Here is a 16390-nt window from a genome sequence, read left to right as displayed (position 1 = left end):
TGGACGCGACACTTCTGTAAACGCTAGTGAATTGGATAATTTAATTAAAAAATGAATGAAAAATGCTTAAATGAGAATAGAAATTATTGAAGTCAATTGCGTTTTACAATTATGAGTAGTAATGCTAATTCTAGAGTGCAAATAAGTGATCTCACATGCGCGTGTCTGATAAATCAACTGGGTGCGCGTTCCCGTAGCAAATGTCCGTGCGCGCAGCACTATCTTTTGATGAATCTGAGTAACAGCGCGCCAAATGGGAAGGGAGGAAAGTTTGTAAACAGCTAACGTTGATACCGTCGGTTTTGTTAAAAAGTTATGGCTGGGTGATGAGCACCTTCTACCTCAAGAATGTGTATGCAACGTCAGTAGTGGATTTGGCGAGGGCCGACTGCTTGAAATCGAGGTAATGTTCGCATTAAATGTTAAGTTGCAGCTGGTTGCAGGTTAGCTAGCAAATATGGCTAACCCTGGCAACGTTATCAGCCCCGTCATCCTCTGGGAAGTTATCATCTCTAAAAGGTTAATAAGTTGTCATGGGAACTCAATAGCGTCCTTGTTTTTTTCTAGCGAGTGAACTAGCTTTTTTTCCGTTTAAAGTCACTTATCTCTTTATAGATAGCTTGGTATTTATAACGTTAGACATCGTAGGGTGAAGTTAAACGTCTCCAGCTGAGTTTGCCTATGTATGGTGATTGATGACAGTACCAACAGTTAACGTTAACGTTGTGTGGTTAGAGCGCTTGCTTGTCATCCTATTGTTTTGACGTTAGTTGGCAGCTCAGTAGCTAACCAACGTTTAGTTACAAGCTATCAATTGCTTGCCAGTGAGCTAATTTACATCGTCGGCAGCCCCCAATTTGCAGTTTCAAGCAACTTTATGGCATTATATATGTCATGTCTTGTCTGTCTCTCAAAAGTTGATTGGGTTCATGATTCCATATGTGATTTTTTTTCCTACCACGAAATGAATCTATGTGATCTAACTTAATTTCCATGATCTATGATACTGGTTCTTACATGTTTTAATTCATCCCTGCTGTGGAAAAAAGCTGCAAACGCCATAAATTCAGTAGCTCAGTGAATGACCCAGTCTCTTTATCAGTTCTGATGGTATAGCCTTGGAGAACCCAGACCAACCTGTTAGCAAATTTGAGAAGTGTTCTGGTGCTAACCAGTCTAGATGGTATGGCTATCTGCAGTGTAAGCATGCCATGCATTCTCAATCACCTGTTGGAGGATCAGTTAGAAAAGACACCTAGGAGGAGGACACAGAATCACTGTGTCCTTGGTTGATGTTTTGCAATTTCCCTTCCTCTGTACCACTGCTAACCAGTTGCCCTTGTGTGCATCCTCAGCTATGGAGCTGGGAAACATCAGTGTGTGGCCAAGACTGGAGCCCTTCCTTCTAGGGGCTCTCCAGGTGGCCCCCTCCAACAAGCTGAGCATGCACTACCTGCGCAAGATGGCCGCCTATGTGCATACGCGCGATGGCTGCTACCCCAGGCTGGGCTGGTTGATGTGGCGACACATCGCCTGCGGCAAGCTGCAGCTGGTGGAGGACCTGGCCTGGCTCTACTTTGAGACCTTTGACCTCCTGGCACAGCACACGCCAGAGGAGAGGCTGGAGTGGGCAGAAGCTCTGTCCCAGTGCTCCTCCCCCAAGGAACTGGATAAGCAGAGGAGTAAGGTGAGCTGTTGCTGTCAACATGAAATGCCAGGGCCGAAAAAGGGCTAAGGGTAATAGGAGGTTCGGCCAGTGAAGCAACTCTATGGAGTCTCATTTCCAGGAGAGGAATGCGTGTTTTGGTCTATGAAGTTGGCCATTGTGCAGGATCTGTATTTTGGTCAAGTGTTGTATTCACTTTCTACCAAAGCAGGCATTTGTTTTGTTTGGTGAGCCAAATAAACTCTCTTCCTACACATATTTGGAAATCATTTGTTTGATTTACCACCTACTACAGTAACCTTTTGGACAAGGCTTCATCTTTGGCCGTTGTGTTGCACTCTACAGTCACAGCGATAAGTCAATGTGTTTGACTTTTTGAATGTTTTGTGTTTCTCCGCCATTGTGCTCGTCTTCCTGAAGCTGTCTGTGGACACCCTGCAGTTCCTGCTCTTCCTCTACATGCAGCAGCTGAACCGCGTCTCCCTGCGGACCTCTCTGATCGGCGAAGAGTGGCCAAGCCCCCGCTCACGCTCCCCCTCCTCTTCTGACCGCGAGGCCAAGTTCAACTCCCAGAATAAGGTGGAGAAACAGCCCTAAATGTTTTTTTCTTTTTTTCAGCTGCCTGTAGAATTCAGCTCCAATGCTGGTCGTTCAGGGTTATTTATGGGATAGTGGCATACTAAAGTGAAGATTATATTTGACTCATTTCTAAACATTTCTTTCTATTTCTCCATTTCTCTCTCTTTCTATATCTCTCATCCATTTCCTCCTCCTCTGGTCTCCCCCCCCCCCCCCCGCCCCCGCAGAACTGGGATGACCAGGCGCACCTGACCTTTGTGCAGTCGCACCTGTCGGAGCTGCTGGAGCTCTTGCTGGAGCCGGGGCAGCTGAGCGGCTCGGGGCAGGTGCTGCGGGACAGCCAGGTGCCCCTGGAGGCGCTGCACGGCCTCAGCCTGCTGCTGGAGGGCTCCATGAGCCGTGGACGCTCCGTCCACCCGCTCCACAGGCTGCTCTCGCGGCCCCCACTGCAGGCCCAGGCCGGCTACTCCAAGCTCAGCCGCTCGTTCGGCCTGCAGCAGCTGCAGCAGTGGCTACGCCAGGCGCTCACGCTCAACCCGTTCGGCATCTCCGCCTGTCTGCGCTCGGGCAAGAAGCTGGCGTGGGCGCAGCAAGGTGCGGCGTTTTTACTTCAGGGGTTCATTTTGCACAAGGGTTTGTTTCTTTTCCAGAAAAACGGAAAACATACTTGGCTGGCTGCATTTCACAAGTTTTAGTGCCACCACTGAGGGTTTCATCAGTGTGTTTTAAAATATATTTACAGGAGTCAGAGCACAGCACATGTTTTGTGAGATTCAGGTCCCTGTTTGTAGTAGTGAATTATAAAACTGAATACTGAAACTGAAACTAATAGATCAAGCCATTAGATCAGGCCAACTTTGTGTGTGTGTGTACTGTACTTAACTGCATGAGTATGTGTGTTTTGCTTTGCAGTGGAGGGAGCCATCAAGAGAGCAAAGATCGCACGCAACACACACATGGCACCACCTGGCAGCAGGGTGGTCCTGATGTCTCAGATCTACAAGCAGACGCTGGCCAAGGACTCTGAGAAGCTGGCGGGGTCAAACATCAAGCTGCACCGTTGCAGCGAGGCCTTCATCTACCTGCTGTCCCCTCTCAGGTAAGGAAAGGCAGCGTTTGATTCAACACTGAGTCTGATAGTGGTGGTGTGTTGGATTAGGGCCTCTGCCAAGCTATTTCTGGTTCTCGCAGTTTAAGTTTTTAAAGATCAGAGAGTCTTTGGAGCTCAAACATAAGTATGCAGTTTAAAACACTTGGTTGTTATTCTGGATTAAAGGATGTACTGTTAGTAGAAAACCACAGCAAGAACTGCTTAGGGAAGTGGTTGTTTCAGCACTTATGTGCCAAGCATTTGTAGTACTTCTCCAAAATAAATTTTTAAATTGAGTTGAGTTGGAACATAAACAGCATGTATGGGGGATGGTTTATCCTTAACGTTTAAAGTATCTATTCTTCTGCCGCAGGTCTGTATGTCTGGATAAGTGTCGGAACAGCACGGTGGTGCTGGGCCCGGTGGAGTGCAGCGTCCACATGCAGGGCTGCGAGAACGTCCGGCTGGTGTGCGCCACGGGCCGCCTGGCGGTGGGCTCGTCCTCGCACTGCAACATCCACCTGCTCACCCCCACCCGGCCCTTGCTCCTGCCCGGCAACGTGGCCCTCACCCTGGGGCCCTTCCACACCCACTACCCCTCCCTGGAGGATCACATGGCCAGTGCAGGCCTGGCCGTGGTGCCCAACCTCTGGGACCAGCCTCTGCTGTTGGGCGCCGAGGGCAGCTTGCTTGACGAGGGCTGCTACCGCATCCTGCCGCCGGCGGAGTTCTGCCCTTTGGTGGTGCCCTTCCAGATGGAGGGGGACACCTGCGAGGTGCCGGGGGGGCTGCCGCCTGCCTACCAGAAGGCTTTGGAGGGAAGGGAGCAGCGGGTACAGGACTGGCAGAGGACCGTGAAGGAGGCCCACCTCAACAAGTGAGTCAGCTGCCAGCAATCCTACTGACTTTTACACTTTTTGTGGAAGCTGTACAAATAACCCACAGTGTGCAGATATTAATGATAAACGATTATATCGGGAAAAGAAAAAGAAATTCCTTTGTTTTCCCTTAAATGGTGTCAGTGGCTCTCAAGTGTTAGCATTTCACTGACTAATGTTATTAGATCAGTAGCAGCAGTGTAGCAGGCAGCATAGTAAAGGCCTGCACACATGGGCGCCAACATGAGGGCTTTCAAGGTTGTTGTCCAATTGTCTCCAATGCAACCCCGCACACCACCACTAAACCCTTTTGCCGCCACCTTGTAGATTGCGACTCAGTTCTATTTTTGTCGGTGCCACTCAATAAAATCCATTGTTTATTGAATGCTTGTCAGCTGAAAATTGTGTTAGCATCTCATCGACTAATGTTATTAGCTTAGTAGTACTAGTAGCTTAGTAGATGGCATAGTAGGTCTCTTTGTGTAGCTGATGGCACTGTTATAACATTGGATGAGAGTGGGTGTGAAACCCAGTCATTAATGTCCCTTGTGGCTGCTGCTGTGTGTTTACAGGGAGCAGCGTCGTCAGTTCCAGGCCCTGGTGGAGCAGAAGTTCCACGAGTGGCTCTTAGCCACTGGACAGCGTCAGGAGCTGGACAGCCTCATTCCCCCGGCCGCCGCTGCCCCAGACAGTCCTGCTGGCGGCCGCACTAATGGAGACCACGGCGGCCAGAGCCTGCGGCCAAACGGGAACAAGCAGAATGGATCATCACTGAGGCAGGGCGCTGGAGAGAAGCCCACAACCGTGAGCTAAGAGACTAGCCGCTACAGCTAGCTCAGAGCCAACCAGAGACGGAGAGGGAGAAAGAGAAAAAGACTCCTTACAAAACAAGCCCTCTCTTTCCAGGCTAGCCTGGAACATAAAACATAACCTTTGCAAGCTGTACTGTATTCCTCCAGACCCAAGAGGACTGCTTTCAAACTCTGTTATGTACGATACAAACACACGTTCTGTTATTTCATGCACCTCCACGTGGCTTTGGGTTTTCTCCATGATATCTGCACAGCAGGCGCACACACATGAGTAGATACTCTAGTTTACTTACTTTAGAACCAGGGTTGCAGCTCAGCTTTTGGCAAAGAGCAGCTGAAGTATGAAAGCATTCCTCATTGTGCTATGGTCAAAGTGATTAGATAACCATCTGTCTTTGACACAGGGCCTGAGAGAATCGGTACAAAAGGAACACCAGTAGACAGCGTAACACACAGACAGCATTCAATAGATTGTTGTGCACTTATGTGGTTCAGGTGAATAAAAGGCCATCAATTGAGCCTCAAGGGAGAGTTAATAATAATGTGCTGTCTGTCCTTAGGATCACTGCTGCACATCTCACGTTTGTTTATTTGTTATTTTTGCCTTTATTTTTAGGGGGGGGGGGGGTTATTTCATGAGCACAGCATGTTGTCTTAAGCAAAATGGCCAGCTCGCTTAGCAAACCACCTTCTGGGTGTACAGTACTGTTTATCTTGGGTGGTAGAAGGGAACACTCAGAAGCTATTGTTTGAGTTTGGGTGGTGGGGTGGGGGGAAGGGGGTGGACTGAGGCTAGTAGGTTCAAAAGATTCATCCTGTCTTTTTACTTTTCATCAGTTTGCTCACTTACGTTCAGGACGTAGTGCACTTGAAGTTTTTTGTTCTAATGTCTCAAGGCCAGTGTGTATGTGATTTGAATGTACACATCCTTAATGCTGTAGACCCTTAAAGCCCTATGATGTTTGCCTTACATTTGCAGTTGCACTATTACCTCCGCAGTGACTCTTGTTCTTCAATCACCATGGTTGTTGCAACATATTGTATATTTAGTTCGATACATTTATTTTTTGTACATAACATGCCAGAATAAAAGTCATTTTTAATTTGATATCTGTGTGAGTTGTCTGTGAAGATACTAACATCTACTGTGGTCAGCTAAGATGATCTTTCTCAGGCAAGGAGCAGAATTTTTGCAGCTTGTCAGCAGACGATCTGAGCACAAAGAACTCCCATCATCCCCCAGTGATCCTCAACTGCTAGACAGTTTCACCAGTCAGCATGGAGCTCAAGAATATGATGCAGTGCAGGACTGAACATTGTGATGCATCTGATGACTCCACAACTGCCCATTTCTCTTACCTCTTATTTTTTTTTTATCCATTTGGTATGAAAATGTTTGAAAATGGCTGACCCAGGGAATAACCACAGCCAACTACTGGTAGAGTGCAATGAACCAATGTATCTGGCCTCTTACAGTTGGCATAGGTCTTGGCATTGGACGGTGGGCTGGACCTGTGGTGGATTGGTAGTGAGTGGGCACTATGGTGGTGCGTGGCAGAGTTGGCACATGTCGGGTGGGGGTGGGGGTTAGAGACGAGAGGTAGGGTGTTTCAGCAAGGGTAGGAGAGGGGGGCGTCAATAGGCGACACTCACTAGGCAACCATTATGCCGTAATCCTGCTCCGCTTTTCTGGAAAACCTGAATAGCACTAGAATCACTGACTCAATTTTTGGATCTCATTTTCATGACAAAGCGGTTGGCCAGCCCTCCCCGAGGCCCTTGGTCCTGGGAGCGCAGGGGCCTGGGGTATAAAAGGCTCCGGTGCCTGTGTCCACACTCAACCAGACCTAAAACATCTCCATCTAAAACCTACAAGTGAGTGAGAGACAGCCACAATGGGCAGGGTGAGTACAGAGGTTCCTTGAGAAGGAGAATAGATCCACTTGATGACATGTTTAAGTTGCCATTGGAAGTGAGTTAATTCATCATTTAGTTCATCAACTGTAGTTCCCACAGTGTTTATACAATTTCAGATTAATCTTAGTAGTTGTAACAGTAAATACTTAACTACAGTATAATTGAAATGTACTGTTTTCAACTTCTAAAACCATAATGTGTAGGCTATTTATAAATAGTTAGTTACTGTTTCATTGTACCATTCCACACTGTATGTATATATATACACACAGTGCAAATTATATTATTATAATGTAATGGGAATATATTGATTGTAATATGAGTATGTAAGTTGGCCAGAGGGAGCATTTGGTTGTACAGTGGCACACAGTGGACTACAGTAGAGAAGAGCTGAAGGAATGTGCCAACGCAGGTCTGTCTAGGAAAGTGGATGTGTTAGCCCATTCCATGGCTTGTGCCAATATCCTCAACAGGTGACAGCTGGCAGGCTGGTGCCATGCCAAGGATGCCCCCATGGTCATTCACAGCTTGTCATGTTGACATCAGCTAGTAGACTTTCAGGGGCAGCCGTGGCCTACTGGTTAGCGCTTCGGGCTTGTAACCGGAGGGTTGCTGGTTCGAACCCCTACCAGTAGGCATGACTTAAGTGCCCTTGAGCAAGGCACCTAACCCCTCACTGCGCCAGGATTAGTGTGTGCTTCACCTCACTGTGTGTTCACTGTGTGCTGAGTGTGTTTCACTAATTCACGAATTGGGATAAATGCAGAGACCAAATTTTCATCACGGGATCAAAAGAGTTATACTTATACTTATACAATGCACATCATCAAGTGCACCAGTGTTACAGCCTTTCTGCTCACATAACAAGGTAAAGTCTGTGTGTTGTTGTACATTGTGAGCTATTGTATTTCTGGCATCCCCAACCCCTCCTCTCCAGATCATCTTTTACGAGGACAAGAACTTCCAGGGTCGCCGGTATGAGTGCGACAGTGACTGCTCCGACTTCCACGCCTACCTGAACCGCTGCAACTCCATCCGGGTGGAGAGCGGGGCCTGGGTGGTGTACGAGCGCCCCAACTACATGGGCTACCAGTATGTGCTGACCCGCGGAGAGTACCCCGACTACCAGCGCTGGATGGGCCTCAACGACCGCCTCAGCTCCTGCAAGATGGTGCACTTTGTGAGTCGTACCATCCTAGAAACTCATCAGGCTTGACCTTTCGCATTAGCGCTTTGGGTGAAGCTGTTGTTATTATGCAGCAGCTGCTGTGGGTTATATACCATAGCCAGTGATGTCAGATCTCAAAAACTCATTATCTTTTGTGTGTAAGCTGCAAAAAAAACGTAAACAGAGGAGTTTACGATGTGCTTTCATTTAATTACAATGAATGGTAGTTGTGGCAAGCTGGAAAAAGCAGAACATTTGTACAGGACAATAACTACTAATGAACTGGCAAAGCTCAATGCAGCATAGACCCCAAGGGCTCTGCCAATACATCAATAGTGCCACTCTGTTCTGCCCAGTGCAAGGACACAGTGTCGATTTGGTGGTTCATCCGCTCACATTTCCACCTCTAACGACATATAAATGTGGCTATAAATAAACAATTCAGTGAGGAAAAAAGATGTTACATTGCTGATGCAACAAAATTAAATAAGTAAACTCAACAGATCTTTGAATAGATGTACCAAGCAACTTACAAAACATTGCATAAAAACAGTAAAAATAACAAGGAAAATACTGTCAAAATCCAAACAAACCGTAAACGAACAAAAAATGCCAATAAAAATCTCTTCCAGGATGTAAGATTCTGTAAAAATAGTTCATATTCTTGTTGATTTGCCCCTTTGCCCCCAGGTCAGTAGTGGCAGCTATCAATGTCATTTATGCTATAAAAATATAAAGGATATAAAGGCATAGTTTCATACCTGAGTCTTTGGTATCACTGTCATTAAAAGGGGAACAAAATACAGAAATTGGCAGCACATGGAAAATCTGTACATCTAAACCAATGTTATTGTTCAACAAATACAGCTAGGTACTGTACCTAAAACCACCTCACTTCCCTCTCTGATTACCATTTTATTCCTGCTACCACCACTCCACTCCTCCTCTCCTCTCCATTCCCCCTTCCCTCCATCGCACTCTCTCCTCTCGCCTGCAGACCAGCGGAGCCCAGTACAAGATCAAGTTCTACGACAAGCCCGAGTTTGCGGGCCAGGCCTACGAGGCCAGTGAGGACTGCCCATCCGTGCTGGAGCAATTCCGCCTGCGCGAGGTCCACTCCTGCAAGGTCGTGGAGGGCTTCTGGGTCTTCTACGAGCACCCCAACTTCCGCGGGCGCCAGTACTTCCTGGAGAAGGGTGACTACCGCAAGCCAGCTAACTGGGGCGCCGTCTGTGCCACCGTGCAGTCCTTCCGCCGTCTCACCGAGTGACCACAAGCCCTTTCCTCAACACTTCCCTCCAAACTATGACCAGTGCTCCAAGTGCCCCACATATCTGTGTGCCCAAGGGTGCTGTACCTTAGCTTGTGACCTAGTTCATTTGGAATAAAACTCAAATTGACACACCAAACTAAAGTCTGTCTGTCTGTTTGTTTGTTTGGCTTCCTGGTTTTAAATAAGATGTACTTCTCTGTTGCAGTCTCCGACTGTAATGCTGAGTTCTAAGTTGCCATGCTCTCCGTTAGTTCTTCTGCAGCAAGTGAAGTGGTAAATTCTAAGAGTGCTGGACTCAGGTCCACAGTCACAGGATGGCTATTCAAGTGGGTCCCAAACGAAAAGCAGTTCCCTCCTCCGCCAATTAGTGTGACCTTTGACCTGTCCTGGTCAAGCAGCTCAGAGCAGAAGGAATGCAGCATCAGGGGCCAAGGAATGGTAGACTACAGACAGACAGAGACAAGGAAGGGATCAGATAAAAACAGAGAAAATAGAAAAATCAAGGACATTTAATGTCTACAATACATTACTGACAGTATAAATCTAACAGGGAGGGCACACCAAGCATGCAACTGAAGCATTCCATTCGCATACCATCTGCTGCAACAATTATCTTCAACTATTATCAATGGAACTGGCTACACCAGACGTGATGGCGAACGTTCAAAAATATTAGACCAGTCTTCTAAATCGGTTTTAAACTACGCAAACGGAGCACTTCAGTTGCGGACCCGATGTAGCCCAGGTGTAATTTTCAGAAACAGGAAGATGTAACTCACAGTGTCCAGATGGTACTCCACACTGGCACCTGTGCCCAGGTGGATCACTGCCACTCCAGGTACACCCTCCGTATGGAGCCAAACCCCACCCACAACAACGAGCCTATCACCAATCACATGGGCAGAGTGGGAATACCTAAAACAGACACAGGAAGGTCTGTAGGGTTAGATGCTTCATTCTGCTCTTGGAGGAGAGAAAGAGGAGAAGGGTGATGTGCTGATAATCATGGGAAGATGCAGAGACTTTTTTAGATGTACAGTGGACACACCTGGGTACAACAGGAGGATGCACCTCTAATGTCTCCCAGCAGAAACCTTTAGAGGTGGGTTTTAGTAAAATGGTGTCTCCTAAAGGAATTCCTCTTCCTCCCAGACCACCGAATATGACCGCACCTTCCTGATAGGCACACGCGGTGTGCGAATGCCGAGCTTCAGGGTAGATGCCCTCCACTGGAATCTGCCAGAAGAGCTTTGGTTAGGAAACACTTTCTGAAACCTTCAACACCTACATACTACTAATACTTCAGAAAAACTGACACCAATATTAGTTTTGCTAATCAAAATCAATGTACAGTACAGTATATAGTAAGCAACAGAATGCTCAGTGTCTACATGCTAATTTGCTGACATGTCTCTGCCACTACATACTGTACCTCTGTCCAGTGCTTGGTCTCCAAATCAAGAAAGTGGACATCACCCAAGACTGGCTCCACCACTGTGCGTCCTCCAAATACACATAATAATTTTTGGTCTGAAAAAAAAAAAGTATATAGAAGTCAGAAATTACTCACACTTAAATAAAGGCAAATACATACCCTTCCTCCCTTCAACGCTCTAACCAGAATGTAATTTCAGAGTCACCACCCTTACCATTATATTTTAGCAAAGTAGCAGTATGCCGCCATCTTGCTTGTGGGTGACAGCCACTGCATTCCATTTCCTCTAATGACACATTCATTGATAAAGATGATGCACTGGATTCTGTGTGTTCCCTGAGGTCATAGGTCACGCTGAGAACATCCCCAAAAGGCTTCAGCGGGGACGACCTCCCACCAAACACCAGCGATCCCCGTCCTGACACTGCAGTCATGCTGTGGTACAGCCGGGCATCTGACGGACAACAAACCCATCATGATAACAGTTCTTCTCTGCATATCTACAGAGAAAAGATTAGTTGAGTGACTGAAGGACCACTGAGAACCAGTGGACTTGAGTATTGATTAAGAGCAACGCTTCCATTTATTCCTTTTACCGGGCAGCTCTACAGGTAACATATGCCTGTATGTGGGCATTCAAGTATGTGGGTGCAGAACCGGAGACTACTTTGTAGGCCAGCATTAGTGATTTGAATTTAACGCGGGCAGCTTGTACCAGGCAGCCCTCTCCTGCTTTGGTAGCTAAGAGCTCCTCACCCCAGTCCACGGAGGTCTCCACACAGGCCCAGCTCCAGCCGGCCTGGCCTCTGATAAGGACCCTGACGGCTGTTTCTCTGCCACTTCTCCCGTACCCTCCGGTCAGCATGAGGAGGTGAGGCTCCAGCAGGGCCGAGGCCATCCCCAGACCCTCCACGCACGGGTCACCCGATAGGCGACTCGCCCTGAGGGGCTCGGGCTCCAGCCGAGGACTTAGATCAGGAACTGGGGACACTGGAGAAGATCAAATCACGGTGGCTCAGAGAAAGACTATTATGTTTTCGCTACCTGCTCAAGCTAGCGTTTCAGATAGAAAAATTGATAGCACCCTTAAGCTCAGCTGCTAAGTGTGACTGTGGCACTGTGCTGCTGACACATGGGTGCTCATGGTGAGGTGAGGTTGGCAGTACCTGTGGGCGGGATGAGGAGAGCCTGGCTGGTCAAAGAGCCTTTGGAAGCAGTGAGGATGAAATAGTGAGAACACTTCTGGTGCCACTCCTGATAAGAAACAAAGAAAAGCAATCAGGAATCTAAGGAAACTCACAAGGGCTTTCTAACTTTCTTGAATGGAATGCATGATGGGTTATAACTTGGTGAAGGGTATGTGTTTAGTTTATGAACACTTCAGGCAGATGACAAGTGTAAAGAGAGAAAAAGCAGGCGAAGGAATATCTAACCTCATACTCATCAAATGGCTCCAGTCCCTCCACTCTGTCCCTCTCCTGCTGGGGTACGAACCCCAGGTAGAACTGGTTCATGTCTACGCACACACACTCCTCCCAGCCCTGTGGGAGGAAACAACAGGGAAAGAATGTGTATGAGAATTCTAAGATCCATCTATAGCAGTTGATGGATGTTTCTCCAGATTCTCCAGAAACATGTGTGTCAAGACGGTCAAATAAAATCAGTGCTGATACACAGGACTGAGAGAAGACGGAGCATGTTAAATGCATCAGAGTGTGTAGTCCCACCTTGCTTAAGAACCTCTGTCTCTGAGCTGCCACGCACGGATAGCTCTGTAATGCATGTAGGGCAGAGTTGAGCTTCAGGAAGTGAGCCTGCATCACTCTCCCAAAGGGGTCTAGAGGGCGGATCTGCTCGTACATCACAAACATCGACTCTGGGAGGAGCCTCGCTGCCCAGCCAATCACACTGTCTGATCTAGATGATCGGAAAGCAAAGATGACTGACTGCGCAGATGCACAGAATCAATACATCCTATATACTGTGTACATATTGCCTGTTCAAGTCACTTAGGGTACGTTCAGACTTAGCTACAAGATAAGTTGTGCAGACCGCTTTTTTCTGTTTTTAAAAAATCTGCCATCGCTTTTGTTCCAAAAAGCAGCCGGAAGCGTCTTTTTGTGATATGCAAAGTATCCGCTTGTGACTGATCAGCTGTCAAAAAAGATGTGACGTAGGGTGTTTTCCCACTAGAAGTTGAACATTTCTTAACTTTAAAAAAACAGCTCTAAGCTGCAGAAAAATATGTCCACGATCGCGTTTTAAAAGAAACTACTCCAAAGGATTATAATGTAAAACGGACGCTAGCAGCAGTGAAAAATACAACTAGTCTGAACATAGCCTTACTCTTCCGTGTCCATGTAGGTGAGCACCACTTCAGACAGCAGCAGTGTTGGGCAACTCCACTGAAACCCTGCACCACACAGAGCTACCTCCACCTCCTTCTCCTGACGGATGTCCAGGCCCAAAAGGCGGTACTGATCGTTAGATACATACAATGGTCCTGTGACAAACAAAGACAATCCTTAACTATTATGAGTAATGGATATACAATAAATAACCAATTAACACTACTTAATGCACATTGTAAAATAACTCTAATTAACCCTACTTTATGTACACTGTAACATCTACTACACATCTATTCTCTTCGCATCTCTTTGTTATTTGTTCAGTTCATGTGGATTTGTAATCACATGTATCCTCCAAACAACTGTGTGTGACCCACCTGAGTCGTGGGACAGGAGAGGTTTCCAGTCTTTCAAGTGAGGATCAGCTCTTATCAAGGCTGCTTTTCTCTGGGCTACACCAGGAAAGTCCACTTCAAACACAGTCACTCTCTCCATGACCCCTTCAGCATGCAGTCTGAAGTACAAAGAGTCAAATCCTGCACCCAGTGACAGCATCTGAAAAGGTACATTGAGTATAGAGGGCAGTGTGTGTGTGTGTGTGTGTGTGTGTGTGTGTCACACAAAAGTGAGTAAGAGCAAAACAGCAAAGGGTGCATGTGTCAACTAAAAATTACATCTTTACAGTGGTCTCCAATATCCATAGAAACTACCTTAGCACAAACTGTTACCTTTAACACATTAGTTACTTTCAACTGTAGTGTGCATGTTTGCAGTATTTTGAGTTACCTGTCTTCTACTGCAGTTTGATGTGGCCTGGAGAAACTGCTTGACACAATGATCCACAGCCCTCCATCTCACATAATAACCCCTGAGGGACACATACAAGGATTTACAAACATTTGTCACATAGCGGTAGGCTACTTTGTAAGACATATCCACCCAGAAACAGCAACACACATACGCATTACGCACAGACCTCACTTCTTATGTCTCATTTATTTTCTATACGATGTCTATACGATGGAAGGGCAATGTCAATTCATTTTCGGTCGATCACCTGTTAATGAGAGGTGCTCGACGTGTCACCTTGCATACAAACCGCCGCTGGAAGTCATCTCGGAAGTAACCATAGACTGATGCAGACACCTTGCTAACCACACTGCTGTCATTGGTTCCCTGCACCTGAACAAGGGGAGAATGGTTTTAATAGATCTCTCCGACATCAGACAAGTATTTGTAAAATATACCAATATTGACAGAATCAAACTTACAGCGGTATCCTTCCCTGATTTTCTAGTTTTGTGGCAGGCAGGCATGTCTTTTCTGCCTCAGACAGCACAAGTTAAGGGCAACAATTGACTAGCCTAGCTGAGACTTACAACAAAATAAAACCTAGATATCTAGCTAACCAGTGTGTTGCATTGCCCCAACATATTGATTTAATATGCACATGGAAACAGTGAAATGAGAAAGCATGTGTTATGGTTGAACTTCATCTACGTTAGGGAGGTTATGGAGACGGATTGGTGGATACCTCACGCCGCCCTCTAGTCGTGGGGAGTAAAACTGTGCTCATCATTGACTCATCAAGAACATCACTCATCAGATCTTTGTTGCGGTAAACCCATGCAGAAACATGCGATATATATTTGTAGGTGCGTAAACTAGGTCATCTAATATGCCATGTCCTGAAAAATCCAGTTCTCATGTTGATTTTCAAAAGTCATGCTTATTTGGGAATAAATAGTGGGAGGTTTAGCCTGGTTGCATAAACCAACAATATATGTCTATGTAGGCTAGAACATGTAGGCTATTATTGTGAAGCATTACACATCATTGCAGTATAGTTTCTTTGCTGAAAATAATAGTGATATCATGTGTAACCAGGGACATTCATTGGTGTAGCCTAACTTATTTTTTTGGACAAAACTTATTTAGACAGCAGAGGGCAGTCTTCTGCCATTGCTTATGCCTGATTTCTGCTGCTTCACCAGGAGTAGGACTACCCTCAAAGCATAATATTAGGGAAAGAGAAACAATGGGTAAATAATTAACTGTTTCCAATGACGCACTTAATGGCACTGTAGTATTCCAACTATCCTCCTCATAATACGGAGCATTTGCAAAATCAGGATTTATGGCCTCATCGTTTCACTACTAATTGCATTGCACATCATTGAGAATCAGATTGAACTTTTGCTGGGATTTGGCATTAGTGCTAATAACCATAACATGCCAATATGTTGACATTTTGTGAACACTGATTTTACTGCCTCACTAGTTTAATGGTGATAAATGGGCTACGAGGGACAGAGCAGTCCAGGGTCAAACTAAATCAAAGCCATGCCCACAGCTTCAAGCAGCACTCCCTGCCCTCTGCATCTATGTGTTTCAGTGGCTGCCGTAAGGGCATACAAACCCTGAGACAGGACAATCAGGGCATATCTCAGAGGCCTCTTTGGGTCCATTAAGGATATGAGTGGTAGCTGGGAGAGGCTGGGGGGGTTGAAAGGGGGGGTGGGGGTGGGGGGGCTCTACTCACATGTCCAGGCACACGGCTACTTTGTTCTCCTTTGGGATCTTGCTCTGTAGATTTGAACTTATGGATGTGATCATGTGAACCTTAACCTGACTACTCTGTCACTGGGAGTGATCATTTGAAACTGTAAGTGAGTGACTGCACAGTAATCGTTACTTAAAGTGAAATCAACAGCGCTCTGTAGAGTCTGCTGCTGAAGCAAAGCAAGCATCTGGAATCCATCTTAATGACGGCCAACGCTCATGAAACAGTCAACCTTATTTTCTGGGTATCTTAATGTTTAGTTTTCTGGAAGTAGTATTATGACACACACACACACACACACACACACACACACACACACAGTTTCTGGCTGGTAGGTTACACAATTGTAAATTGTTCACTGGAATTTTTGGTCTCTGACGCTATACAACACCGAGTGAATATGCTTTGGAATCAGTGCTGGGAACAGACTGTAGTCTGTATTCTACAGAACTGGTCTTTAGAAGTGGAGGCGCAAAGTAAATTGACAGTGACCATGCAAACAAGGCAGCACTTCCCCATGGATTACCCATTAATCCACTGCTCAGGTAGGCTATCAATCCAATGTTCACCGTGAACTCTCCCAGAGGGGCATGTGAAGGAGCCTCATGGCTGGGACAGGTCAAAGCTGGGTCACTGGATGTTTCCTGACAGCGGAGAG

General features: G+C 46.4%; 3 protein-coding genes across 4 annotated transcripts; 2 read left to right on the top strand and 1 right to left on the bottom strand.

The window, feature by feature from the left end:
* Positions 1-246: 246 nt before the first annotated feature.
* On the top strand, positions 247-6133 carry tbccd1 (TBCC domain containing 1). Its single transcript, XM_076263946.1, has 7 exons — positions 247-403; positions 1356-1687; positions 2087-2245; positions 2473-2839; positions 3158-3344; positions 3709-4212; positions 4786-6133. Exons 2-7 carry the CDS (start codon positions 1358-1360, stop codon positions 5024-5026), a joined length of 1788 nt encoding a protein of 595 aa, XP_076120061.1. The 5' UTR covers positions 247-403; positions 1356-1357; the 3' UTR covers positions 5027-6133.
* Positions 6134-6920: 787 nt separating this feature from the next.
* LOC143100601 (gamma-crystallin S-like) lies at positions 6921-9397 on the top strand. Of its 2 annotated transcripts, none has more exons than XM_076263945.1 (3): positions 6921-6929; positions 7880-8122; positions 9108-9397. In XM_076263945.1, exons 1-3 carry the CDS (start codon positions 6921-6923, stop codon positions 9378-9380), a joined length of 525 nt encoding a protein of 174 aa, XP_076120060.1. In that variant the 3' UTR covers positions 9381-9397. The 2 variants fall into 2 exon arrangements, with proteins under 2 accessions (XP_076120060.1, XP_076120059.1); XM_076263944.1 differs by having other exon boundaries at positions 6921-6941.
* Positions 9398-9608: 211 nt separating this feature from the next.
* On the bottom strand, positions 9609-14637 carry lcmt2 (leucine carboxyl methyltransferase 2). The gene is made up of 14 exons (XM_076263943.1): positions 14441-14637; positions 14227-14351; positions 13956-14037; positions 13547-13724; positions 13165-13321; positions 12546-12735; positions 12252-12359; positions 11985-12072; positions 11575-11808; positions 11033-11272; positions 10816-10913; positions 10432-10619; positions 10163-10298; positions 9609-9826 (listed from the first exon to the last, which is right to left on the bottom strand). The coding sequence occupies exons 1-14, from the start codon at positions 14483-14485 to the stop codon at positions 9611-9613; spliced, it is 2085 nt and encodes a 694-aa protein (XP_076120058.1). The 5' UTR covers positions 14486-14637; the 3' UTR covers positions 9609-9610.
* Between the last annotated feature and the right edge of the window lie 1753 nt (positions 14638-16390).

This window comes from Alosa pseudoharengus, unplaced genomic scaffold, assembly GCF_046254945.1.
Source record: "Alosa pseudoharengus isolate Yale_2024_CS ecotype anadromous, Long Island Sound unplaced genomic scaffold, YU_APseudo_1.1 YU_APseudo_1.1_scf_3, whole genome shotgun sequence".
NCBI lineage: Eukaryota > Metazoa > Chordata > Actinopteri > Clupeiformes > Clupeidae > Alosa > Alosa pseudoharengus.
The sequence above is the reverse complement of the archived record's forward strand: the minus strand, read 5'-3'. Positions and strand labels throughout refer to the sequence as shown.